General features: G+C 38.8%; 2 protein-coding genes across 4 annotated transcripts; one reads left to right on the top strand and one right to left on the bottom strand.

Annotated features, from left to right (window-relative positions):
* Nucleotides 1–502: 502 nt before the first annotated feature.
* On the bottom strand, nt 503–4135 carry LOC139964694 (large ribosomal subunit protein mL52-like). Its single transcript, XM_071966541.1, has 5 exons — nt 3996–4135; nt 3202–3316; nt 2654–2721; nt 2226–2290; nt 503–1615 (listed from the first exon to the last, which is right to left on the bottom strand). The coding sequence occupies exons 1-5, from the start codon at nt 4072–4074 to the stop codon at nt 1424–1426; spliced, it is 519 nt and encodes a 172-aa protein (XP_071822642.1). The 5' UTR covers nt 4075–4135; the 3' UTR covers nt 503–1423.
* LOC139964664 (ATP-dependent DNA helicase Q4-like) lies at nt 3985–24120 on the top strand. Of its 3 annotated transcripts, none has more exons than XM_071966478.1 (17): nt 3985–4121; nt 6489–6638; nt 7073–7323; nt 7736–9003; nt 9584–9852; nt 10976–11089; nt 12090–12209; nt 13341–13433; nt 14451–14851; nt 15336–15518; nt 17041–17224; nt 18059–18327; nt 19034–19262; nt 20133–20435; nt 21086–21263; nt 22467–22620; nt 23115–24120. In XM_071966478.1, exons 2-17 carry the CDS (start codon nt 6524–6526, stop codon nt 23346–23348), a joined length of 4365 nt encoding a protein of 1454 aa, XP_071822579.1. In that variant the 5' UTR covers nt 3985–4121; nt 6489–6523; the 3' UTR covers nt 23349–24120. The 3 variants fall into 3 exon arrangements, with proteins under 3 accessions (XP_071822579.1, XP_071822559.1, XP_071822569.1); XM_071966458.1 differs by lacking the exon at nt 3985–4121 and adding an exon at nt 4146–4435; XM_071966468.1 differs by lacking the exon at nt 3985–4121 and adding an exon at nt 4390–4547.
* Nucleotides 24121–25709: the final 1589 nt, after the last annotated feature.

Genomic DNA, 25709 nt, shown 5'->3' with positions numbered 1-25709 from the left:
GGCACTTTTTGCATCCCGTGCTATTAACTCAAGTGAAGGGCAGCAATAACCCCTGTGTTGCAGACGTCCTTGTAGAAAATGTATTAAGCAATAGGATTACTTAAAGATTCAGTAAAGTGATACACTGTACATCTAAATGTGCCATGCCTTTGTTGTCGTTTCCCCAAGAACTTTCCATTAATATATTCTCATATTTCATCTACTGTACAGTTGTGTTCTCATCTTTTTAGGTTAAGTCTGAACAGGTCTGGTATCTTCTACCATGTCTAAAATCATAGACAGACATTTCAGATTCTTTCCAAAATTTAGTTTTTTAAATTGTGTTTTTACTGAATGATAATAAAATTCACTGTCAAATAGCACAAACCTGATAAGACTTGTTCTCTTCATTTTTGTTGGAGAATAAAATGAACTAGAAACGTGTCATATTCTCAACATAATATTGTAGAGCTCTATAAAAGAATCCAGGTAGTGTAAATATAAGAGAGCAAACAGACAGATAAATTTTTTCCCCTCCAATATTAACAAACTTGAAGAAAAGTTTATTGCTTCATTGTCCAAATACTTAATTTTTCCAAACATAGGTCTCACTATTCAGTATTTACAATCAGTTTATTCTATTTCCAAAGCCTGTGTGTATGCATTAACTGGCACATGGAGCAGCTACAGTATTTGTGCTTTCACTGTGTAAAACCATCTATGTCTTCGACTACCACAGTTTGGAGGGAACTTGGTGTTACTACAGCTGGTGAGGCTACAATTGGCAATTGGCAAGAAGAAATACTTGTTCAATGGTTTCCTTTTTTCATTGCATTGACATTGCAGTACTTTAAGTTGCACTTTGCATTGAATTTTCACAACATTGTACATTTCTGTTAATTTTAATGCAATCTGTTACTTAAGTCCATGTTATAAGTAACTGAATCAGAAAGGAAAAAAATTGTGTTTTCATCTTTCTAGGCTAAGTCTGAACAGGTCTGGTTCCTTCCACCATGTCTAAAATCATGGACACCCATTTCAGATTCTTTTCAAATTTTGTTGTTCTTGTAATTGCATCAAATTTGTGAGACATAATATTTCCTCTACAGGATTAAACGGCTAATTATTTCAAAAACTAGAGGGTAAACAGTTGTAACCATCTACTAGATCTTGTAGATTAGGGTATATATAATTAAGTGAAAAGTAATGACTCAAAGTACTCCCTGAAGTGCAGCTGATTGGAACATGCTTATGTCATCAGATGCAACCATCCACTTCTTTCATGATAAATCTCACTCCATAACAGCTCTGTGCTGTGCTGACAAATATACGTTAGTTTGTATGTATGTTCAGTTTTTGCATGTACCCATATGGACTATATACTTTGACTCCAGCCTGTCTGCTTCTGTGGTAAGAACTTTTCATTCCAAGAGGAAACCTGCCCTTATTCAACAGCACCCTGTTTCCTTTGCTTCTTCCTTCTATTGCGGTTTGGACTCAGTTTACTGGTTAATTCTCCCTTCGGTTTCAGCTGCCTTCGTTGTCTCTTTACTTCCTCATCTGCTGTGGCCTGAAGTGACCTCTGGTAGTTTTCTTTAGCCATCAGTACCTCTTCAGCTAACTGATCTATTCTAATCTGTAAATAAAGTAAGCAATCCTCAATGTAGAGCAAGAATATAACAAATCAAAATAACCCGATATTATTTGTGAGCTTTATTAGCATCACTAGTCGGGGTTGACCTTGCTGTTGCATGCTTCCATATATTTGATGTGCCATTCCAGGCCAGAGTTATGGTGATATATCTCAAATTTGGGGTTCCAAGAATATCTGTTATAACTTCATTCCATCACTCCATGTTTTTTTACTAATGTGGATCAGCAGTGTCAAACCTGACTAAGTTAACAATAAATAATTTGCACGTTGGATGAGGCAGCAACAAAGATGTAATCTACTGTAGTGAACATATGCAGTAAAGGCCTACCAAACTGAACAGGAAAGGTTAAATAGGATATGAGAATGAAACCAATACAAACATGAATGTATGCAAAAATGTTTCCTGCAAGCAAATGTTTCCTGCAAGCAAATGCTTTTGGTTTTTACTGGGAAAACTTCATGCAAACTTTCAGTCTTAGGGTCCCACAGTTCCTTGTTCCACTTATTCCAGTGCCACCACCCTTCCCCACAATAAAAGAAACTGACACCCCCCTTCCCCCCAGAAAATCCAGCAGAAACAAAGGAAACTCACTGCTAACTCTTCTTGTTGTTGTTTCCTCTTGATTGCTCCTTTTGAGGGAGGACTGGGTCTGCCATCTATAAAAGCAAAAATATAGCATTTCTCATCAAATTCAATGTTCAACTACTCAATTTCTCACAAATAGTGTTTGGAGCTTGGAAGCAACTTCAAGAAAATATAAAAACATGCAACCTTTGCAATAAACTCACCATTTCACTCCCCCACCCTACCCCCTAAAATGTATATAACTGACAATAAAGCAAAGCAGTACAAAATGAAAGTGTTACTACTCAATTTCTCACAAATTTTTTATTTGGAAGTAATTTTGTAAGAAAGAATGTCAGGTTCAGCACTTTTGCAACTTCAGTCCCCTAAAGTGTGCAGGGATATTAAAAAAGATGATAATCTCCATCACCCACTATGTGTTATCATTACAGTACCTGCATATGACCAATCTGGCCTATCAGTCAAAGGTCCATATTCATTTCCTGACCTTGGAAGGTTGTTCCTAGCAACAAAACAAAATGAAAGTGGGATGTTCAAATGTTGAGAATGACGGAATCTTTCAGTACAGCTGAATATGCAGACAAATTAGCTATGGAATAATGAACTATAAATTTGCCTTGCAGGTCTATTACAGTGAAACTACTTACTGCAAAGTATCTGGCATATTAATAATTGTGATCAAGTTTTTTTGTTGTCTTTCTTTGAAGATTAAACAAATTTAAAGAGGAAAAAAAATTGATGGCATGACATATAATAACTTAACAATTTTAATTTCTTAGTGTCAAGAAAATGAACACTGGCATATTTTGCAACTTCTTTTTTCTTCTTTTCTTTGCAACCTAACAACTTGCAGGCACACTTAAGTTGTCAGTTTCCAGGAAGTCCTTTTCTTTGGAATTTTACAGAGTTGTTTCATCAAATTATGTGGGTTTGTGCTGTATAATGATGTAAGAAAGTAGTCAATGAATGAAAGTTTAGTTACTCTTCTCTCCATTTAGTTCCCGCAGAGCATGTTGCAGAAGAATGTACAAAAGCTGGATGGCTTTTTGTGTTATTTGTCAAATGTTGACCACAGCTTGCTCCAATTTTAAGGACATCTGTAAAGGTTCAATACAAAACATTTTAATGCAGATAGGAAACATTTACTATGAACTTACAATTAGAATTAATAACATGTGGAATAATGATGCCCCTAAGAAAATAGGCCTCAGGCTCAGAGCAATGCTCCATATGAATGCAAAAATGCACCTCTGCAAAACTGAACCTGAGCTTAGCCTAACATAAGGCTAAGCCTATAACAAAACAGAATTTGATTGCAATTGATAACACTATTATGAATATGATTAGACCTATAGCATTAACTTGGGTTATGTTTTATAATCTTTCCCGATAATTATCCTAGGCTATATTAGACCGATTCATAAAATTTGGCTCGCTACCTAGTACCTTAGGCCCAACAGTAATACTAAGCGAGCAGCATTTCCAGACATTCCGAGACATTTTAAGCTAGATATGTACCTAGCCATTATGGTGTAACATACGTAACGTTGTCAACCCCTGTGGCCTTGCCTATAGAAAGTAGCATTTCAATACATTATATACTAACTAGCAACGCTAGGGTAAAACTGTTTCTGGTAGTAGTAGTAACATTACGCACAAGCACGATGCACTAACCAAACAGTATTAGGCCTAGTCCGCATCTACAGGATTCATGGTAACTTTTAAAATGATTGACTATGCTTTCAATCTTAGAACAATGGCAGTTATATGATCTACCTTTATTTCTCAAAAGCGGTCCGTGACGGTAAAGCAAGTAAATACGAGGTAGAAGTCGTGAAGTACAGGGCGCTGCCATCTTGTATGTATGTAGTGCATTGAACCCAACGATGACTATGACCTAGCGTAAGTATAGACTGAATACCCGCGTTTTTGTCAATTTGTATCCCGGAAATAAAAATATAAGGAATATTAATTTAAATTTATTCATTCATGTATGTCAGAGATATGTATATATGACTACATTTTAATTTTTTGGATACAATTTTATTGTTGCACATTGTTATTGTATTTTACTCTAAATGATTTGCGTGAGTCAAGTCTGCCACACCGTGGGTTCAAGACACTGGCGCGAAATTTGTACACAACAAATTAAATTGATAGGCCTCCTAGAACAACAATGGCAAGGACAAAGAATTGACACGGCAACACTACAAAAGGTAAACCAGAAGTTACGGTAAAGCACCATAACAATGGTACATAACAATTAACAGTAGGCATGTTAAGCACTTGTTGAATAATGTCTTTAGCAAATACGAAATTATTTCGTTGGTGAGTATGTTCACATGTTACTTGTATTAATGTATTGTCACTTGTAAGTTGTACTGTGATACTTGTCGTAGGCTGATAAATTTGTAATGGATACTGACGTTACTACATAACTAGGCCTATATTTGGAGCCTAGCCTAGTAATTATACTAGTATGCTAAGTTTGACTGTTCTTGTCTTAAGAGCAAGGGGTTTTCCAAGGAACTCTTTATTTGAAAAGAAACTTCCCTAGTAAAAACTGAGGAAAAATAATCATTCAACAACTCAGACATTTATTTACTAGCATGGTCACTCCGAAGTTCGGACACCTAAGCCCTAAAACACATCAAAACTAAATCTTCTGGTATAAATCACTGGAAAATATACTTCATATGGTAGGAAAAATTTGTTATAGTACGATACACGGCCAAACTTTCTTTCCTGCAAACTGTTTTCACGTTGTATTCCAAGAAGATTCTTCGTGATTGTGGATTGGTATTTCTTTGCTAGAGTATTGCAAAGTTTGGACACGCAACCCACAGTGTGGCGCTGATGATAAAATTGGTGGCGCAGTTGCTCTTTCAGTAATTATAACAGACTTCATAGATCTTCGTTATTTTATTGACAAATATGTAAGTAATTTCTTGCACGCGGGTCATTTTGGAGAGAAAATAACTGTAGCTTTGTACTTTTTGGTGAAATTTAGCTCTTCCTGTAGGTTTTCATGGTGAAATCGTGTATTTCTTAATGTGTCCGAACTTCGCAGTGTTCCGAACTTCGCAATACTGACTATACTATTACTAGGCTTCCCATTACTTTAGTTGCCTGCAGAGGACCAACAACATCCTTAGTTTTTGTGCTTAGATCTAATGTAAGAGTGAAAAGACTTCTAAAGGGTTAATCTTAATTTCCTTAGCCAACTTCATCTCAAGAGCAATTAGAAATCCTAATCAGTTGCTAATCAGTGACTCCTAAGAAGAGCAATTACTATATTTAAAACAGCACCAAGGGTTCCCTTTTTCTAACAGCTCGCAAAACATCCTTCCACATCCACACCGGCCTATTTTGACAATGAACCTCTTTAATTGGAACAAATTTTTTAATTTACAGTACATCATTGACCTTATCGCAAAAGAAAGCCCATGCCTTAGAAGGCCCAAGACTATTAAGCAGATCACACCAGTCAAGATTTAAACAATCCCTTAAACAACAAAGTCTACCTTACGATAGTCCAGCAGACCAGCACACACCCATTAGCCTTTCTAAACTAAATCGACATAGACATTGATGACATTACAAACAGTCATATTCACACTGATGAATTTAATAAAATAGTCAATGCATTAGGTTTCAAATGTTCTCTCAGAAAGCTTTGAATGCAACTTAATCATTCCCTGTTCAGTCCCGATGGTTTACATAACTTTCCATTGTGCCAGGACTCCTGCGACCTGCTTCATGTCAATTTTTAATGGTCGTGCCCAGACGACCAAGTTTCAAAATCAGCCTTGTAAGCTGTCCACTGGACAACTAGTTGCTTACACAAAATTCAGATTGCAATGTAACCAAATACCCTCAAATAGGTACTGAAATAAAACAAAAATAGTGGAAGGTATTTATTCCACCCAAAGAATTTTATTGGCCCAAAGCTAGTGTTATATTCACAAAACCTGCATATCTCTCCTTCAGTGTACATAATATTGATGTGTTCATCTTTGAGGCTTTATTTTGAAGGCTCAGTCAGGATATTGCCTCAGATTGTAATGCATGTACTATGGTTTCTGTGTATAAGACTGCTATCCATCTCTGCAATTGTATAGCAATTTGCCCTTTTTGCATCTTTTGTGATGTGATCATCAGACAAATTATTTCCTGAACAAAATTTGATTATTTTTGGACAATCAGCCAAAAATCCCTATTTTTTTTGCCCTACACTACATGTTATTTCTTTTGTTTCTTTGATGTTAGTCACTAACACTCATGAAAAGGCCGGTTTAGTTGACATGGATATACTTGAAGTGAAGAAGACTCTGAAGAAGTGGGAACGCTCCTTCTTTGAGACACATGAACGCAGACCAGGGCGTGAGGACATCCAACAAGCCCCAAAGAGGATAACAGGTACCGTAACACAATTCACAGATCAGTTTTAAATTAGAAATTTAATTCTTTTATGTTTGCTTTAATCACAAATTCAAGGTTGGTTAGTAGAGGTGTTAATCAGTGTTTTGGCTTCCCTTTTTGTTTTCCTTATTATAATTAGTAAATCTGTACCTGCTGACTATTAAAAGTCATGACATGGAAGTAGTACCGCTTAATGAAGTCCACTTTGCTCAATATCCAGTTGGTGGTGGTGACCTCAAAAAATTATTATTTCACATTTTATGTTAACTGTTTTAAGATCTATGAGACATATTATCCTGTAAGATTTGTGGTCATACAGTGTAACCAAAGATCACAACCACTCCCCTCGGCAAGTAACCTGCAGCTAACCGGCAGGAAAAGCTTTGATTGTCTTTTTAAAGAAAAGTTTTCCTTCATGAATCTCATGCTAGATGCCTATCAGCAATACCAAGCACACAAGAAACCATCATGTCAATCGAAACAGCCACCAAAGATCATCGAGGCGAAATCTCCAAATGAAAAAGAAACCGTCTGCCCGGAAGATGACTTCTGGGGTGCCCATCTCAACAAGTCTGCTTCGTCAGACAATGGCGAAGAGAAAATCACAAAACGGGAAAAACAGAAGGAGACCGCCCTCGAGAGGATCAGTAAGAAAATGAGAAAGAACATAATCGATTCTCAGGTGAGATACCCATGTAGGGACTTGTCTCGAAAAAGATGGGTGGTATGCATATAGCAAGTTCTACATCTCTCGGTGTTCCGTGTTCAATATAAAACTCTGAAAATAATACAAAGTCTTGTGTAAACAAACTGCTTAACTGTACACTTTGTATGAAAAATACCTCACTCACCGTTACCCACGAAAACCAAAACAACGATAGATGCAGATCGTCTTTTTAGGGAATTTAACAATGTTTAGATGCTAATTCCTTTGGTAGACCAATAGAAAACTCCATTAGAAAACAAAACACAAGGTCTGTTTAAAAGAAAGTATTTTGTTGAAGTGCATCTCTCAGATATATGTGAACTATTTTTGCAGAATATCTTTGAAATATGATGATATCTAATTGTACCTCTTTCTCTAACCTTGCCAGACCCCAAAGAAAAGCAGCGAGGATGAAGGATCCCAGTTTAAGAAGGGCAAGCCTTCTTCAATACCCTCAGAAAACACTCCCAAGGATAGAGAGACCTTCAGAAGGAAGAGTTTGGAAGATGAAATATCTGGAATCTCAGAGGCAGGATCATCTCCTGATGGTAAAGATTCAATTATCTTTAAGGGATCAGCTTTTAAGATCAAGTCCTCGTCAAAGTCTGTCAAATCTGATCACGTTGATATCTTTCAAGCCAGGAGATTAAAACAGTTGAATAGAAAACAAACCGTGCAGACTGATTGGCTCAAGGAATGTGGTGACGACCTTGAGGACTTGAATAACAAAAAGTCATCTGTATCGCAAACTGAAGTTGATCGTCCAACAGAAGAATTTAGAGATGAGAGAAAGGTGGATAATCTCCTCGATAAGAAACATCATTCTTTAGATACTTTCGCAGATGACAGACAAGACGGTTTGAGAGTTGGTGAAGGTGACCACGATGGTTTAGAAAGAGAAGTGGATGTTAAACTGTCACCAGACAAGTTTGAAGATGAAGGAAAACCTATAGAGCATCATTGTGGTGTAGTGAAAAGGAAAACAAAAAGAGAATCTTTTGAGGCCTTGGAAAGTTTAGCGAGCAAGGAGAATTCAGAACCGAATAAATTAAGCGCTTGTAGCGCAGATTCAGATCTGTTGTCAGCAGACGGTGTAACTCAAAGCGAGACGAATGAAAGTGAACTTGGAATAAGTGTTTGTTCGTCGACCAATCATAGACCAGCTCGCCAGAGGAATTTGGGAACTGAAAATGGAGGGAAGCATATGTTGGACGGAGAAAGTGGGACGAACAATTTTGGGGAAAATGTCTCAAACGAGGAGTACGATTTGTGTAATAGTGAACCAGTTGATAGTCCCAACCAAAGAGCATGTGTGTCAAGAACCACCGATGAATTAGATGGTGATAACGATAAATGTGTCAAGGAAATTTCAGATATCGAAAATAATAGCGATAAGTCTAATGGTGTGGGCCGAAAGAGGAAGCGTTCATCATCTCCTGATTTTGCAGTCAACAGCCAGGTATCAACAAAGGATAGAAGAGGCTCTTCAAAGGCAGGACCTTCTCTCTTAGATCTGAACGATGACTTTGAATTCGGGGAAGAAGCTGCCGAGGAGGTGGTTGTGGATGCCCCAGAGATTGACAGGGATGAAGATGGGGAGGTGAAGAGAAAAGCCAAAAGACAGAGGACACAAACATCCTCAGCGCCAACAGCAAGGTTGGTCATAATTAAATCATATTTGGTCTCTGTGAGGTTACACTGCTCTGTGCTTATTCTTTATTCAGGGTTGGAATCAATCTAGGCTGTCAGGTGGGTGGTTTAATTGTCAGGTGGGTGGTTAAATTGTCAGGTGGGGGGTTAAATTGTCAGGTGGGTGGCTAAATTAATCAGGGTGGGATCAACATCAGTGGGTCCAAGTGGGTTCAGGGCTGGATCAACGTTAGATGCCAGCTGGAATAAACTCTTCATTCAGGGTGGGATTAACATTACAGTAGCTGCCTGGCTAAATTTCATAACTCTTTTTTGAGACTAATAGGGAAAAAATGTATCCTTTATGATCTTGTGTTACTATGTCTCCTCCTATACCAACAAGATTTGAGAAGTATTTTACTCACTTCACTAGAAGAAAATTATCACCAAGTCAATTTTCAAAGTCAGTACCAGTCAAAAATTTGTTTTCAATGCTCGACATAATCAGTAGCACTCCCTGGCCGGATGAAGTAAAAAGTCTGGAAAACTATTTTATCACCGAGGCAGAACATGATGCGTGAGTTCATTCAACGTTTCTTCTCCACAGCCGTACATCGTCGAGATCCAGTGCGAGCCTCAATCAAAACTTTGTCCGTCTCAACATGAAGCGTAAGACTTACGCTAGAAAGGGAGCAAAGATGAAGGGAGAAGCGTACAAACGGTTCATGTGGAAGCAGAGGAATAGAGGAGGAGGAGGAGGAGGAGGAAGAGGAGGAGGAAGAGGAGGAGGATGGAGTGGTGGAAAGTTCCAGAGTAAAGGAAACGATACATGCTTCAAGTGTGGTCAGCAGGGTCACTGGGCCACACAATGCAATGGTGAGGGAGATGGACATACCCACAAATGTTCTAGTCAGATGTACTTGTGTATCTTGATGTATCTTGAGAACTGGCCAAAACAGACCAACCCCCACCTCCCATCCCCCACCCTCACCCCCATCTGCCAAACTAAGAATCAAATGATTTCATTGGATAACTATGTTAATTAAAATGAATCAGAATATTTGAGGATACAGAATATTTTTGCTATCCACCAACCCACCCGAAAAAATAAGGGGGAGAAAAGAAAACACATTCAGCAAATGAATCAAAAAGTGATTTCGTAAGAGTGTGCTTTGCACTGCTGTGCAGCACCTCAAAAAACCCAGCAACAACAACAGGGCTATGTTAACTCACAAATAATACCATTAGATTCCAAATTTGGTCCCGCAGAATTGCTTTGACAAAGGTACCCAACCCCGTGGAGAGCCATATATAGTCCCCTTGTGCAGTTACTCAGAGTTTTGAAACTTTGAGCAAAGGAAATTGGCAGGTCTGTTCTATGTGTGTACAACAATTCCTTTCTTGTATACAACTCATCCATGGTGAAGACAGGAAAAGAAATATGTGGCCATGTTTTCAACAATGAAAATGCTAAATGTGAAATGTCAATTTCCTGAAAAGTCCACAGTTGGCCCTCTCATAGTTGGATGAAATTATTAGAAAAATGCACTGTGGCCGAAATGACCCATGCACCAAAAGTTAGCACCATATGCTGGGGATTCCGACAACGATATGGCCCTATCATATTTATTTAAAAAAAATATGGTGGCCTTCCTGTGTTGGTTGAAGGAAGAAAACAGTCACTAAAATGAAAATTGGAGAGAGCTAATCCTAGAATGGAACACTTGTAGAGATGGGTTTGAAAGATGTTTGATGGTATTGAACTGATCAGCTGATTCTTGAACAGTAAACTAGGTTTTATCAGCAAAGGTCACTGTTTCAAGTTGCTGTACAATTAACCTTTTTTTTTATCATAATTTTTGGGATAAATTTATGTAATAAACAGCTGATTTATTAGCATGAACCAATGAGTCCAATGATTTTATTGGATATAGTTAATATGTTGATTGTTAGTTTTCACCCATTTACATCATACATTTCTTTGGTTTGCTGCTGTCAGGTTTTCAGAAGAGAAAGAACGTCGAGGTAGACGAGAATCCTCCAGATGAAGGAGAACTCCAACCGTTTCCATCTGTGGGAGATGCAGCTATGAAAGCTGCTGGTATCCGTCCAGGTAAAAATAAAAATTAAATTAAACTGTTAGCAAACTGCTTCTCCACTAAACAGCCTGTGTAATAGAATGTGTAAAAGTGAGTTGGCCTGACGTTTCAATCCTAGCAGGATCTTCTTCAAAGGCTGAATGACAAGTAACAGTAACAGAAGGGACAAAAACACGCACAGAATACAGACAGGGTAATGAGCATGGTGAACACAAAGAGATAGATGTAAGGGTATTAGTAGACAAAGGATGGAGAGAAGAAAGAAAGAAACAGGTTAAAAATAAAGCAAATAAACAAAACAATGATTTATTCTTACTTCTTTGCATCATTTGTTTTACTAAAACAATTAACTACAATGATCAAAGTAAAAATTATTCAAGCCAAAAACTTGACACTGGCCATGCATAATAATTTGCATAATAAATTGTATAACATGATGAATCAGGATATTTGAGTATACTGGAATATATTCACTTAACTTTTAGAAGCAAATTTCCAGGTTTTCATCAGTTTTGCCTTAAATTCTTCAGAAAGTCGATGGGCAATGTTTAACTATTGTTATGCACAAACAATTCACCTGTTTGGATTAAAGTAACATGTCGTTTCCCATTGCTTGCCTAGGTTTTTTATTTTTTAAATGTGGAATATTTATAAACATCTATGTAGCAGGTCAAATCCTTTTATGCAGGATTCCTGAAAATATCCCTATTCTCTGAATATTTCCCTAAATCCATTTCCTGAACATACCCCAATAAAGAAACATTAGCTGCAGTCTTTCATCAAGTTCAGCAATCATTTTTACAACCAAATTTTAATGAAAGATTTTCTAATCTCTAGGTTTAACATTCCTAAATGTCTGGGGAAGAAGTTCCTTGAGGGTGAGGCGGGGAAGGGGGGGCATTACCTTGGATAGTTTAAGCAGGCTTCCATCTGTGGGTAAATACTGGTGAATCATATTTATACAGAGATTTAAAATGGTCGGTCTAAGTAAAAAAGTCCTCTGTCTTTCTTCAGATTCCCTAGCAGCGGAATCTTTCAACGTTGACAATATCAAACCCCCGGTCTATGATGAACCGTTGCCTCCTCCTGCGATGGAACCACTTTACCCCCCAGGACCAGATGGGAAGCCGATCGGTGAGAAAATGTTTCCTTCCGCAGAATGTGTACAGTATCCAAGAGATCTCATTTTGTTCGCTAAACTGACTTTGGAATTGAAAGTATCCGCCGGGGATGTTCTCTTTGGTCTGTTTAAATTATGGCCATTTTCTTGCTTTGGCACTGAAAAGAGTTTGTACAAAGAAAGAACCAAGTTTATCTAGTTGTAAGTGGTTAATTCCTTTTCTACTGCGAAATGTCTGTTGCTGGTACTGTAGCTGTGTAACATTTTAGAAGGCCGTATGCTTCAATGTTAACAGCAAACTGTCTGCCTATAAAGTACATCTTGCTTAGCAATAAAACATCAGAGCCTCTAACTGTTATACCGTCCTGTATCATTTACATGAATTATTATATGAATGTAAACTCGAATGCAGCAGTGTCCTTGATGCTGGCGACGTTTGTGTCCTTCGTCTTTTGGCTGTTCTCTTCCCCTCCCCATCTTCATCCCTGCCGAACTCTGCGGCATCCAAAACCCACACCTAAGCAACTTCTTCCCCGGGCCCAATTCAAAGTCATCGTTCAGATCCAAGAGAGACGGCCTTTGAAGAGACTCTTCTATCCTTCGTTGACACCTGGCTGTTGACTGCATCATTGGGAGATGATGATGGCAGCTTTCTCTTACAGCCCACGTGATTTAACTTTCTCTCTGTGATGAAACCAAAGTCTGAGACTTAGGAAAGATACAGTACAGAGCTGAAAGAGAGAAGCACATTGGTCCACATACCCCCTCCCCCATACCCTCCCACAGCCTGCCCACCAAGTATAAGGAAACAAACAAGGATAGTTCTTAAGTGATTTCTTGAGGTATTACACATCTGTTTTTTGATAACATATTTTGTGTGCCAGTGATTTGTGTGGTAGGTGTTTGGACATTGTAAACGTTACCAACTTCTTTAAAGGCTGTCATAGGGTAAGCTACGACCATGTTTAAGGTGGTCCATCTGTGAATTTTGTTTACTTCCATACAAGAAGTTAAAATGACTGAAACATGCAGTCACATTCTCTCCCTCGATCTCTCACTTAACCATGTTTTTTGAGGGTTTTTTTCTCTTCTGTGGAAGTTAACATTTGTCAGTACATTTAATACAAAGTGTTGTTTTCCTGCAGATCCACCTCAGGATGTTATGAAGGCTCTCAAGAAGCTGGGTTTTACTTCATTTAGAACAGGTCAACAGCAGGCTGTAATGAATATTCTATCAGGTAAGATTTGTTCTGGTTTTATCTGGTGACTAGGATCATTGCTTGGGTTTTGCCGAGTTGAGATAAATAGCTTTTAACAAGTTCTGCGTTGAACGAGTCAAAGGTACATTTTCACGACGAATACTGCAATACTATGTCTTTACACATGATCTAAGATTTAACATTCTGATGAAATGCTTATTTGTCACAAATGTTTAGAGAATTGTGAACATTGCTTGTCATAAAATAAATACTAAAGTTCTTTGTACGAATACTGCAATATATAATCATATTTGCATGTTTGTGTAGCAGGTTACATATGTATGCTTTAGCATATCGTTATATGCTACAACAGATATATCATACTTTGAATGCCCTTACACCACTTCACACTCCAGGAAGGAGATAACACCATGACAAAACATACTTGTACTATTAAAAATAAATTCTTTCAAAACCCTCAGAATATATGTGAACGATATGAAATATTCATTTAAAGGCATTGAAGACTCGCCCCAAACCGCGTGCCGCGCTCTGAAAAAGTTAACTTACCGTCTGCTTGTCGCCACAAAATGCAGACAGTAATGAAACATTGTTATCTTTAGCTGGACCTGAGATGTCCATCACTGTATCGTTTGTACAGTGTGCTGTGGGTATTGACTGCAGCTGTATGTACTGACTGTACACTAGTGTCTAAATACCGACGGTAGCAAGCTGTGTGTGTAGTTTCTGGGATCCATGGTGGTGTCTAACACTTCTGTTACACCTCATTCGAAACTAGGTCAGTTTACCGGCATGAGACGTTTCTTTGTGCGCGAGGTTTGATATTATTGTTATGCACCCTCATCAAGATATACTTTGTGGTATAGCGCCATCTAAACAGACGAAACAAAGTGGCTGCCAAATAAACTAGTATTCCTACACACAAATCGATCTCTGTTTACCTTTGAACAACACTATACCTTCTTCAGTGCTGATTATATTCCCTTGCACTAACATTGGTAAACCTTGTTGTGTTTCCATTTTGTCTTTTCTCAGGTCTTTCAACCCTCCTCATCCTTTCGACAGGGTCCGGTAAATCCCTCTGCTACCAGTTGCCCGCCTTCATGTACGCTCAGCGTTCCCCTTGTATCACCCTGGTCATCTCGCCCCTGGTGTCCCTCATGGAGGATCAGATCGAGGGTCTACCGGGGTGCCTACGAGGTGCCCGTATTCACAGTCACCTGACCAAGACCCAGCGGGACAAGGTGATGACCGAAGTATCGGAGGGACGGGTAGACGTCCTGCTCTTGTCCCCCGAAGCTCTGGTATGCAGCGGGGGGAGAATCTTACTGAACTCTTCCACGATGCCTCCGGTGGCCTTCGCTTGCATCGATGAAGCTCACTGCCTCTCTGAGTGGAGTCACAACTTCAGACCATCTTACCTGATGCTCTGTAAGGTATGGTCGTACAGGGTATCATGAGATCCAGGGTATTATGGAAGGTTTATCGAAGTATGGATTGTTACACTTCAGCCTGAGGTGAAAGGTCAAAAGCTGGTGGCATTTGTACTGACACAGCCAGATATTTACAAAGAGAATTAAACATTGTAGAATCAAACCTCAAAATTGGAACAAGCGCATCTCCAACTGCATTGCAAGAAAAAAGAAAAAAGAACAATGTGCAAGTTGCTTGATATTAGTGTTTTGCGTTTTAGGATAGCTTGCTCTTTTATTCCTGTGCTCTTTTATTCCAACTAATGTAAAGCCTAGTTTGGGGGATAGGTTGCAGGGATGGGAGTGGGGGGGGGTGGGTATACAAAGAATATAGATAGAAGTTCCTGTGTCTAATAAACCTTTCAGTTATTATTATTGAAACTGTGTATTCTGTTTTAATTTTTACAAAACTCAAAAGAGTTCTGGGATAAAACTGTTTTCCTTTCAGGTGTTGCGGGAACAATTTGGAGTGAGGTGCATTTTGGGATTGACAGCTACGGCCACTAAGAGCACAGCCAGGAATGTGGTTGAGCATTTTGGGATCGGTGGTATCCCTGGCTCAGTGGTCAGGGGTCCGTCTATGCCCTCCAACTTAGTGCTGTGTGTATCTCGAGATGTGGACAAGGAAAGGGTAAGTTAAGCGGGAAAAAAAATTTATGACAAAAATAACTACATGAATTTTTTTGGGTGATTTTAGATGGGCCCCAAACACTGAGGCTAGATGGCCCCCAATGGTAGGGTACAGGAGTTGCATTCCTGAAGCTACTGGTTCAAATCCCATTCTAGCCAACTAAAACTTGCTCTTCTCAAGGTTTTTAATACCTCTGCCGTCAGTCTTTTATGCATGAGAATATTTCTAACAGCTTTGTTATCATTCAAGAACAGGAGTCTCATTCTATCTTTGATTGGAATCAATTTTGCAGTGGATATTTTCTTAAAGATTTCCCATATCAAAGTGATTTGTCCCATGAGATTAATCTATGTGGCCAGATACAATTGCAGTCAGTAAGCCGGTTGACCAGGAGGCAGTCTGGGTCCTCCTGTGAGATATTATAGGGATAATCCATAGAGTGAATTTGACTGCTGAACAAAGAGTTTATGGCATAGCAATTAATTTGTCTAATTTCGTCATTAGTTTTCTTAATGCATCTGGCAACAGTAGAGTGAATGATGTGATCATATCAGTTGAGCTGATAAATGTTTTTGTTTTTCTCTATAACGTTTAAATAATTTAATCTGCGGCAGAAAATAATATTTCTAATAAAAACAAAAGCAAAGAACAGTTGCATTTTGATTAAGTTGTACTTACACATTACATTGACAGCTAATGGAAGATTCCAAATGCATCAGATTTGAACGATAAATGAAGCAGAAAATTGTAATAGGATAGTATAAACTTTTTGAATAACCTCTGCCATTATGACATCACAGACCACAATCTGTGATCACTAAGGAAGGGTTCAGCCAGTCAAATTAGGTAAAATATTTCATCTACCATATCTCAAGGTAGGCACAAGATATTGAGATGGAAGTTTTTAATAAACAGTATATGGAATATTGGATCAACTCCCATCTCTCTCTCCAGTTGGATTCTTCCGTTTATTTATGAAGGTTTCTCTTGCAGAAAAAAAGTTCTTTTTTTGTTCTCAAAATAATTTTGAGAATGACACTTCACATTCCATACTTATTACAAAGAATGATTTTAATAACGGATAAATGTTAGTAAGAGAGTTTTGACACAGTTACAGTGTTGAGGTGTATTGGCGTTCTCATGTTATATTGAGAATGACATTCTAACTTATATCCTCATTGGCATTTAAATTAAATGCCCCACAAAATATCCCTCTCGGCCATCTCGTTACCTCAAACAACGCTTAAACATCATCTCAACAGTGTTATTAAATTAGGTTACATGCCTGTACAATACAGCAAAGGAGGCACATAAATTGATCCAGAAAACCTAAAAGGAGATTTAGTCAGATTTTTAAATACTAAATATCATTATTATTAAATAATTAATGATTTTTTTTATTATTTTTTGATTATTATTATTATTTTGATTATTATTTTGATTAATTATTTTGATTAATTATTTTTAATAATTAATTAAATTATTTTTATTGGAATGTCATTGTTTTTGTCTTTTTCTCCAGGCCCTGGTTGATCTCCTCGGCAGTGATACATACGCAGATCTCGACTCACTCATCATCTACTGTATACGGAGGGAACAGACGGAGAAAGTAGCATCTCTGATTAGGACCTGTCTTCAAGACCTACAGATGAAAGTACCAGAAGAAAAAGGAAAGAAAAAGAAACCAAGAAAAAGAAATAGAAAAGGTTGGATATTATTTTTACTGTCATTTTAACAGACTGCGAGAAAAATTACAGCCAGAATTTATTGGAGCTAACTGACACGGTAGTGCCAGCTTGAGTTGTAGATTAGTTTAGTTCATGTGTAAACACCTGATTTCAAAGTACAATTAAAACTTTACTTGGTATTAGTTTGGGTACAAGGCCCTAAGCATGAGTATGGGTACAAGGCCCTAAGTATGAGTATGGGTACAAGGCCCTAAGTATGAGTATGGGTACAAGGCCCTAAGCATGAGTATCGGTACAAGGCCCTGAGTATGGGTACAAGGCCCTAAGTATGAGTATGGGTACAAGGCCCTGAGTATGGGTACAAGGCCCTAAGCATGAGTATGGGTACAAGGCCCTAAGTATGAGTATGGGTACAAGGCCCTAAGCATGAGTATGGGTACAAGGCCCTAAGTATGAGTATTGGTACAAGGCCCTAAGCATGTGTATAGGTACAAGGCCCTAAGCATGAGTATGGGTACAAGGCCCTAAGCATGAGTATGGGTACAAGGCCCTAAGTATGAGTATGGGTACAAGGCCCTAAGCATGAGTATAGGTACAAGGCCCTGAGTATGGGTACAAGGCTCTAAGTATGAGTATGGGTACAAGGCCCTGAGTATGGGTACAAGGCCCTAAGCATGAGTATGGATACAAGGCCCTAAGCATGAGTATAGGTATGTTACTTGCAGCACTAGTATCAAACATCGATAGATTTCCAAAATGCCTCGATAAGATGTAAACACTAAATATACCAGTGTGAACCTTTGGTGGGAAGAATTGATTATTTCAGCTACTGATAACTTGGGTCTCTTTCAGCCGATGAAAGGCCTCCAACAAACAGTGCGGAGGCTTACCACGCTGGCATGAGCAGTGCGGCCCGTAGGAAGGTACAAAACGCATTCATGGCTGGCAACCTGAGAGTCGTCGTAGCAACGGTGGCATTCGGAATGGGGTTGGACAAGCAAGACGTCAGGGGTGTCATCCACTTCTGTCTGCCTAGGAGCTTTGAGAGCTACGTGCAGGAAGTGGGAAGATCAGGTCGAGATGGAAACAAAGCGGTCTGTCATTTATTCCTGGATTCTAAGGTGAGTCATGACACTAACTTCAATCTGGTGACTTAACATTCTGGTGCTTAAATGACCGACCAAGCACAAAAAAAATGCCGACTCTGCATAGCTTACGTGGCCGGAAGAGACCGATAGCAAGTTAGTCAAGTTGTGTTTATGATTGTTACTTTATATGATCTATAATTTATGTACCGATGGAAATAAATATGTTTAATTTAACAGATGGACAAAACAATGTGTCTCTGTAAATCTGTACGGCTCATTCCAACCAGTAAGGAATTTAACCGTGTGACAGAATGACAGTGGTGTTATCAATGTGTAACACAGAGAACCAATTATGCTTTGCGATAATAGTTCAAGTACGTTATTTGTGATGCATTACAAAAACATTTATAACAGCCTAAAATCCCAGTATCTGATAGTCACCACTACAGACTACAGACATCAGGTGTGTTGATGTATTTTACAACCTGCCAAGATTTTGCATTGTGAGTCTGGCGTAGGATAACATTTGCTACCAGTGAATAGTAACCAGATTCCCGCTCCCCCCCCCTCCCCCCAACTAAGAGATTGATTCCAAGTACACCAGTGCTCAGGTTATGGTTTCCTGAGAACACTGATATAGAAACCCATTCTAGCAAAATCTTTTGTTTCCCAAATTTCCCACTTATTGTTTCTGTTGATTATTATTAACATGTTTTACCTCATTTTTCTCCCTATTTAGGGGGGTGACCTCTGTGAGCTGCGTAAACATATCTATTCCAACTCCGTGGACAGGTTCAGTATAAAAAAACTGGTGCAGCGAATTTTCAGACCATGTAAATGTCTTCAGATTGCTCAGATGAACAGCGAAGAAGAGACAGGGAGAGAGGATGGAGAGAGGATGTGTCAGGGTCACGAACACACCCTCGTGGTAGAGACCACCGTCAACGACCTGGACATCAAAGAAGAAGGTTAGTCTTGACCTAAAAATAAACAAAGATCCCATGCTTACAGAGCCATAAAGTTTATTTCGTATGTTTCTCTAAATTTACTTCATTATTTTGGCACCATAAATTTTCTTGTATTTTTTTACTCTTCTTACATGAAGTTTTCTACAAACATTTCTTTACTTTGAAAATCTGTTCATTTGGTCTTGCATTAAAAATGTTTCCCTAAGTAGTTTGATGAGATCTTTCGCTGGGGGGGTTAATGTTACAGAATCTAACCATAATTGATTTACCCATTGAAGCACTGTCAAACAGAGAAAACTGCAGCAATGGCTAACTCCTCCTCTTATACTTCTTCTTACTCTTTCTCCTTAATCTCCTCCTTCTCCTTAATCTCCTTCTCTTTAAATCTTCTTAACTTGTAGCAAGGCTGAATCAATATGAAGCAGTGTCTATGATGTGAAACTGCAGAACACAAAATGATTACTTCCTTGGCAGCCTGGTTGAAGTGATACAGCATCCCTTCAACTCCCCCTCCCTGTCCCCCTCCCTGTCCCCCTCCCCCCTCCCCTCCCCCTCCCACGGACCAGCAGTGCCTATGATGTGAAACTGCACAACATCATTATGTCCTTGGCAGCCAGACTGAGGTGAAACGGCATCCCTCCCCCTCCCCTCTCCCCTCAGCGTGTGGCTTTTGACATGTCTTTGTCTTTAGTTGTTTGGCAGAAATGACCATGGAAGTGATCAAACATTATGACTGATACTTAGGTGGGGGAGTGAGGGAGGGATGGGGGGGGGGGTGAGGATGTATTCAATATCAGGTTGCTTCTTTGAGCATCCTTTATTACAGAAAATCATTGTTTTTTTTTTTCTTTTCTTCTTGACATCACACAGGTATTGAGACATTACTCTGTTACCTTGAGCTGCACCCCAATCGTTTGATCCGGGTCCTACCCAACACCTGGTCGACCTGTACCATCCACTGCTACGGCGGACCCAGACAGTTACGACAGTTGGCCCAGAAGAGCCCCGTCGTGGCCGCTGCGATCGCGAAGGAACGTACCAAGGGCAAGGCCATGGAGTCTGAATCTTCTATAACCTTTGAGGTGGTGGAGGTGGCCAGCAGCATGGGATGGAACCTGTCCCCGGTCAGGAGAGAACTGAAACAGTTACAGTGGGAAATGGAGCTAGGCAGAGGTAATTTCCAGTTTGACCTTAAACACCAGGATTAATTTATAGTTATAAGTTCCAGGGATATGCCTTAGATGAGACCTAGAAGTCATAAGCATCCACATGAAGTTACATGAATGTTTCTCTTTCATTTAGGATGATATATGCTCTTCTAAAATACGAAACAAAATCCTCAAAAAATACAGAAATATGTTATAGATCCAGCCAGCCTCTCACTCAAGAGATCCAAATACATGTTGGAAGGAAATTCAGAATTTATGTCATCATTTTTTATCTTTTGCTTGGTTTTCACTTACTTCCTTTCTTCGCTGTGTAAGTCATTCATTCCTGTCATTCAAAATACTGGCTGAAGTCAACAGGTTGTGTTGTTTTAAAGTTGTAATATTAAACTGCAGATGTACCTTACACCACGTTTGCTTTTGTTTTGAGGTGTCTGTGCTGGTAATGCTTTAAAATTCACCTATAGATTAAAACATACACCTCTTGCCGAAGCAACCTCGTCTCGATAGTTTCATATCTCAGACTACATTACATCACTGAGAAAAGAATATCTTTAATGACCGGATGGCATTTGGTCTGTGCTAAATCATTTAATTGGTGTTAATGCTTGATTTTTACACTAGCAATAAACTGACAGAATTTTATCCGCTACACAGGCTGGCAAAAGACCGGCGTGATGGTAGAGTTTTCTGATTTGGGATTCCACTTCATATCTCCCGGCGATTTGTCTGATGGTGAAATGGACGACGTGATTACTTTCCTGAGCGATAGGGTCGAAGGTCAAGTTAAAAGAGAACTCTGGCAGCTGAGAAAGATCTTCATGTCGATGCATGGGTAAAGTGTTTTAAACATTTTCTGGATGATGGGTAGCATGTGGGTATGATGGGTAGCGTGTGGGTATGATGGGTAACACGTGGGTATGATGGGTAGCATGCTGGTATGGTGGGTAGCATGCCAGTATGGATCTTTCAGATCCTGGCTTCGACAGCCAGGTCGGGAACACCGGTAACAGGCCCCCTTCATTGAAGTCTTTTTTTCCCCTTTCTTGAGCAGAAACGATTAATTATCCCATATTTCCCTGGGCCCCTCAATTAAACCTTGACTCTGGGGCTGTATCCACCTGACCCACCCTCCACTCGTCAGGATCAAATGCCTCTATCAAATGCCACCATCACATGCCTCCATAACATGCCACCATCACATGCCTCCATCACATGCCTCCATCACATGCCACCATCACATGCCACCAGTTGCCGTCAATAATATCACGAATATGACACCGCTCTGAGAGTTGCACCAGAAAATTCTCCCACCCTCTCAGAACAAAGACCTTGTGCAGAGCATAATTTATCCAGTATCACATTGCAAAATGCTATGCAGAATGGTCAAATTGCAGTACAAGTCCTAAGATGTATATAGCAGTTTTTCTTTTACACAGGAATAGTAAAATTTTATAAGGGACAATATTTGAAGTCTTCCAAATTGCTATGCAAGCTTTGAACATAGTTATTCCCTGCTTGTGTGGTGAAAGTGTTCCTACAAAGCATGCCACAACATTTTTGTTACTGTTTTTAGTGGAGTATCGTGGTTTAAGTCGTAAACTTGTTGGCATTCTGACCGAGGCATTTATTATTTGAAAACGAATTAGAGTGTACGGAATTTCTCCGAGTTCTGTGGGGTTAAAACCGTTTAGCTGGCTCGTATTAAGAGTTTTAAACACCTTCAATCCAAGAAAGTTTGTGTCCCAAAAATTATGTATATTTATTGTTACTTTCAGTTGAATTTTCTTATGCCTATTTCAGCCGGTATGGCATGGTGTGATTTTTGGTGGCCATACCCTAATAGGTTATTGTTTTAGTACCTTAGCTATTCTTTAACAGAGTATTGAGGTAAGATTAGGTTATGACAATTAAAACACACCTAAATCCCCAGAATACTGTTTTTTAATTGGTGCTGTGTGCACCATTATAACACCATTTAATATCATTATTTCTGGTGTCATCATCGACTTTCAATCGATTGGATGTCTTCCTGCAGGTTGTCACAAGAAATGGCCATAGACTGCGATGCCAACGAAACATCAAAGCCCAACTTGGAACTGAAGAGTATCCTGAGGGAGTATTTTGAGAATTCAGACAGAAATATAAGTAACGATTTGCAGTATCCTGATTGGTCAAATCTACCACTACAGGTGAGAGACCGAAAAAAAGTGGAGAGCGCCCCCTCATCTTATATATTTCACAATTCTAGAACTGATTCTTATAAGGGCTGAGCAATTGTTAGTGTTTTTTCTCCTTTATCAATGGGGAATTAGAGAAAAGGTTATGTTTTTCTCTTCATATAAATATGCAAGTATGTTAGAAGACGTAAAGGGTCGCTGCTAGTGGACATTCTTGAAATATTTATTATGACCAAATATAGTTTTTCAACTTTGAAAACTTCTCGAGAGGACTAGCTCTTACCGCCCCCATTTTTGGTGGATGATATGCAAATGGGCATTGACTTGATACCAAACTTATGTGTTAACTTGATACTTGTTGACTTGATACCAAACTTCAGTTATGAGTCCAACCTTATTACTCTGCCAGTTCTTGGTAGCATCACAAATAATTAACTTTGAAACAGCAAATCTGCCAGTTTGATATTTCACAACAGTATTTTACGTCTTCCTATTTTTTCTTCTAGCAAATGGAGTGCAGTGATGGGAGGATTCGAGGCGACATAAGAAACTTCATTGGTATACACCAGGACCGCGATTTCACAGGGAGGGCGATTGCTAGGATATTCCAGGGCATCCCGAGTCCAGTCTATCCCGCCCAGGTCTGGGGCAAAGACAGACGATTTTGGAGATGTCACCTCAATGCGGACTTCATCAGATTAGTTAGACTAGCGAATGATGAGTTGATGGGGTCAAGATAACAATCGCACAGAATATATAATTAATTATTTAACCCCTGATCGACCTCGCGAGAGGTCCTACGGGGGATAATAGTATTGTTTTTATAGAATAGACACTTTTTTCTTTCTTTTTTTCTTGGGAAAGTTGTCTTTGCTCAGTCAGGGAGTCAGTCAGGGATGGTAGGTGAAGTATTATGCAATAACATTGTATAGAAGCCATTAATAAACACGAGGTCGGAACTAAAGAGCCAATTAGGTAGGAATCTCTTAAGGGGAGGAATTTCTAAGTAAATAGGAATTTGGAGCAGTTTCTATTGTTTGGGTCGGAAGTGGTTGCTACTTTGTCAGAATTTTTTTGTTTTGTTCTTAATATATGGAGTCGGGGGCTAGACCCACTTAGGAAATTCTCTGCATGGAGGCACTCAGTTTATATTAGGTTTTCTTTTAAATTCTGGTCGAAGCATTATATGTATAAAATTAGAAATAATAATGAAGAATATAAAGGAGAATTATACACACAAAAATGAACCCAACACATATTTGTCTTTTCTTCATGGTCTCCTCCAACTTTGAAGAAGGTTCTATGTATTTCAATACGCCTATATACAAATGTAATAACTTAAACACTCTTTACACACACATAACAGATGTTCTACATGAAGTACCTTTCATCTTAACGACACGTTGCATATACTTATAAAACCTATTGACGACCTATCCGTGCCATCTGTCTAACTCCCTTCATCCTTTCCTAGTTTTTTTTTTGTATTCATTATTTTGTTTCTTGAGAAAGGTCTATAAACTATAGTTTCACATTTGGCAGTACATAAAATAGTTTGATCCTTATCTCACACATATCGATAGGAATGTCACCCTCGAACCAAGGAGATTTCCAGAAACATCAAAAACCAGTTGACCTCCCATTTTAAGTTATCCTGAAAAGTATTTTTAATTATTATTTTTATATTTACCCTTGCATGCATGGATATGCTTTGTGCATATATTGTTTGTTGAACCATGTTATCCAAAATAAGCCTTTGTGACTTTGTACTTTTGTAAGCCTTTGTACTCTTCCCTTAAAGGAGAACCCCCCCCCCCAAAAAAAGGGGGAAGGTCTATAAACTATAGTTTCACATTTGGCAGTACATAAAATATTTTGATCCTTATCTCACACATATCGATTTGTATCGATGCCATTTGTAAATGATGCATCACAAACTTCACGTCAACTCTTCGTGGAACCTACCAACGAGGAATATGACTGTTCCATGCTGCGTTCTGGAAAAGCTATGAGGTGAGTCCTACACCACATTCAATGTCCTCAAGTTGTAATACTAAAAGTATATAATATACAAGTGACATGAACCTTGGGACCTACCTACATACCTATCACCTTGCCTATGAAAAAGCCCCAAAAAGAAGAAAACTACCCATGCCTGTTTTCATATGAAACATTTGTTAAAATAAAGATATTTTCCAAACATGTAGCGCTCTCACAGAAGGTACAAGGTGGTCGGCAAAACAAACCCAAACATGACCACAGAGAGGCTATTAAACTGGAAAGTTTCAGCGATTATATTTCTCGATTATGGTCTGGATTAGAATAAACCGTTCCAAGATCAACAAATATTTGCCTCCTTTTTTAAGCATGGTTAAAAAATATCGCTTAAAAGTTTTGAGAAGTACTCTTAAGGGGGTTATGACGATCCTGATTCTTCCCAGAAATTGAGGAGTGTTCAGTGAGACATAATTTCTTTGGGGAGGGCAGTAAATTGCCTGTTGAAATATTAGTGCTAGTGGCCATTATTTAACTTTCTAGCCTATTTAGAGGCTTAACATTGATGACCTTTTAAAGTGTGGAATTATACAAGCCAAACATTATGTAACATCAATGGGTACTGAAATATTGAAGGAAAAAATGGTTGTGCGTGTGAAATGTTGTTTGCGGGGAAGATCAGACTAAATAGATGTAATGTGTTTACAGGCATTCCTTTCTAATCAATCAATCAATCAATTTGTATTGTTATGTAAACTTTTTAACTGTATAAAATAACTGTTGCATAGATTAATAAAGCTAGACCTAGCTAGCATATTAATAACACGACTGCTTAGTGATATGAACGTTTAAAATTGATATAGCTCATAGCAGCAATGGTTTTCTCGTCGAATGATTTTCCCAAAATTGTATCTGCGGTGTGTGGCGCCCTTTGGATTCTTTTCCAGGTGACAAGATTAGTATAAACACTGATATTTTGGTGGAAAAATGAAATTTAATAACCATATCTCGACGTCATTTCATATCGAATTTAAATGACAAAAACTTTGTCGAATGCCACATTTGTCTCGAGAAAAGCGTCTACTGGGTGCTGGGAGTCCCTTCTA

Source organism: Apostichopus japonicus, chromosome 3, assembly GCF_037975245.1.
Source record: "Apostichopus japonicus isolate 1M-3 chromosome 3, ASM3797524v1, whole genome shotgun sequence".
NCBI lineage: Eukaryota > Metazoa > Echinodermata > Holothuroidea > Aspidochirotida > Stichopodidae > Apostichopus > Apostichopus japonicus.
Note: the sequence above shows the minus strand (reverse complement) of the source record. Positions and strands in the feature narration are given on the sequence as shown.

Bases quoted from the DNA above. Each gene is read 5' to 3' on its own strand.
- LOC139964694 (XM_071966541.1), bottom strand. From the start codon at position 4,074: ATGGCAGCGCCCTGTACTTCACGACTTCTACCTCGTATTTACTTGCTT. The intron at 3,317-3,995 runs GTAGATCATATA...GAACCTTTACAG, and splicing joins ACCGCTTTTGAGAAATAAAG to ATGTCCTTAAAATTGGAGCA. The intron at 2,291-2,653 runs GTACTGTAATGA...TTGCTTTTATAG, and splicing joins GCCAGATTGGTCATATGCAG to ATGGCAGACCCAGTCCTCCC.
- LOC139964664 (XM_071966478.1), top strand. From the start codon at position 6,524: ATGGATATACTTGAAGTGAAGAAGACTCTGAAGAAGTGGGAACGCTCC. The intron at 9,004-9,583 runs GTTGGTCATAAT...TCTTCTCCACAG, and splicing joins TCCTCAGCGCCAACAGCAAG to CCGTACATCGTCGAGATCCA. The intron at 22,621-23,114 runs GTGAGAGACCGA...TTTTTCTTCTAG, and splicing joins GGTCAAATCTACCACTACAG to CAAATGGAGTGCAGTGATGG.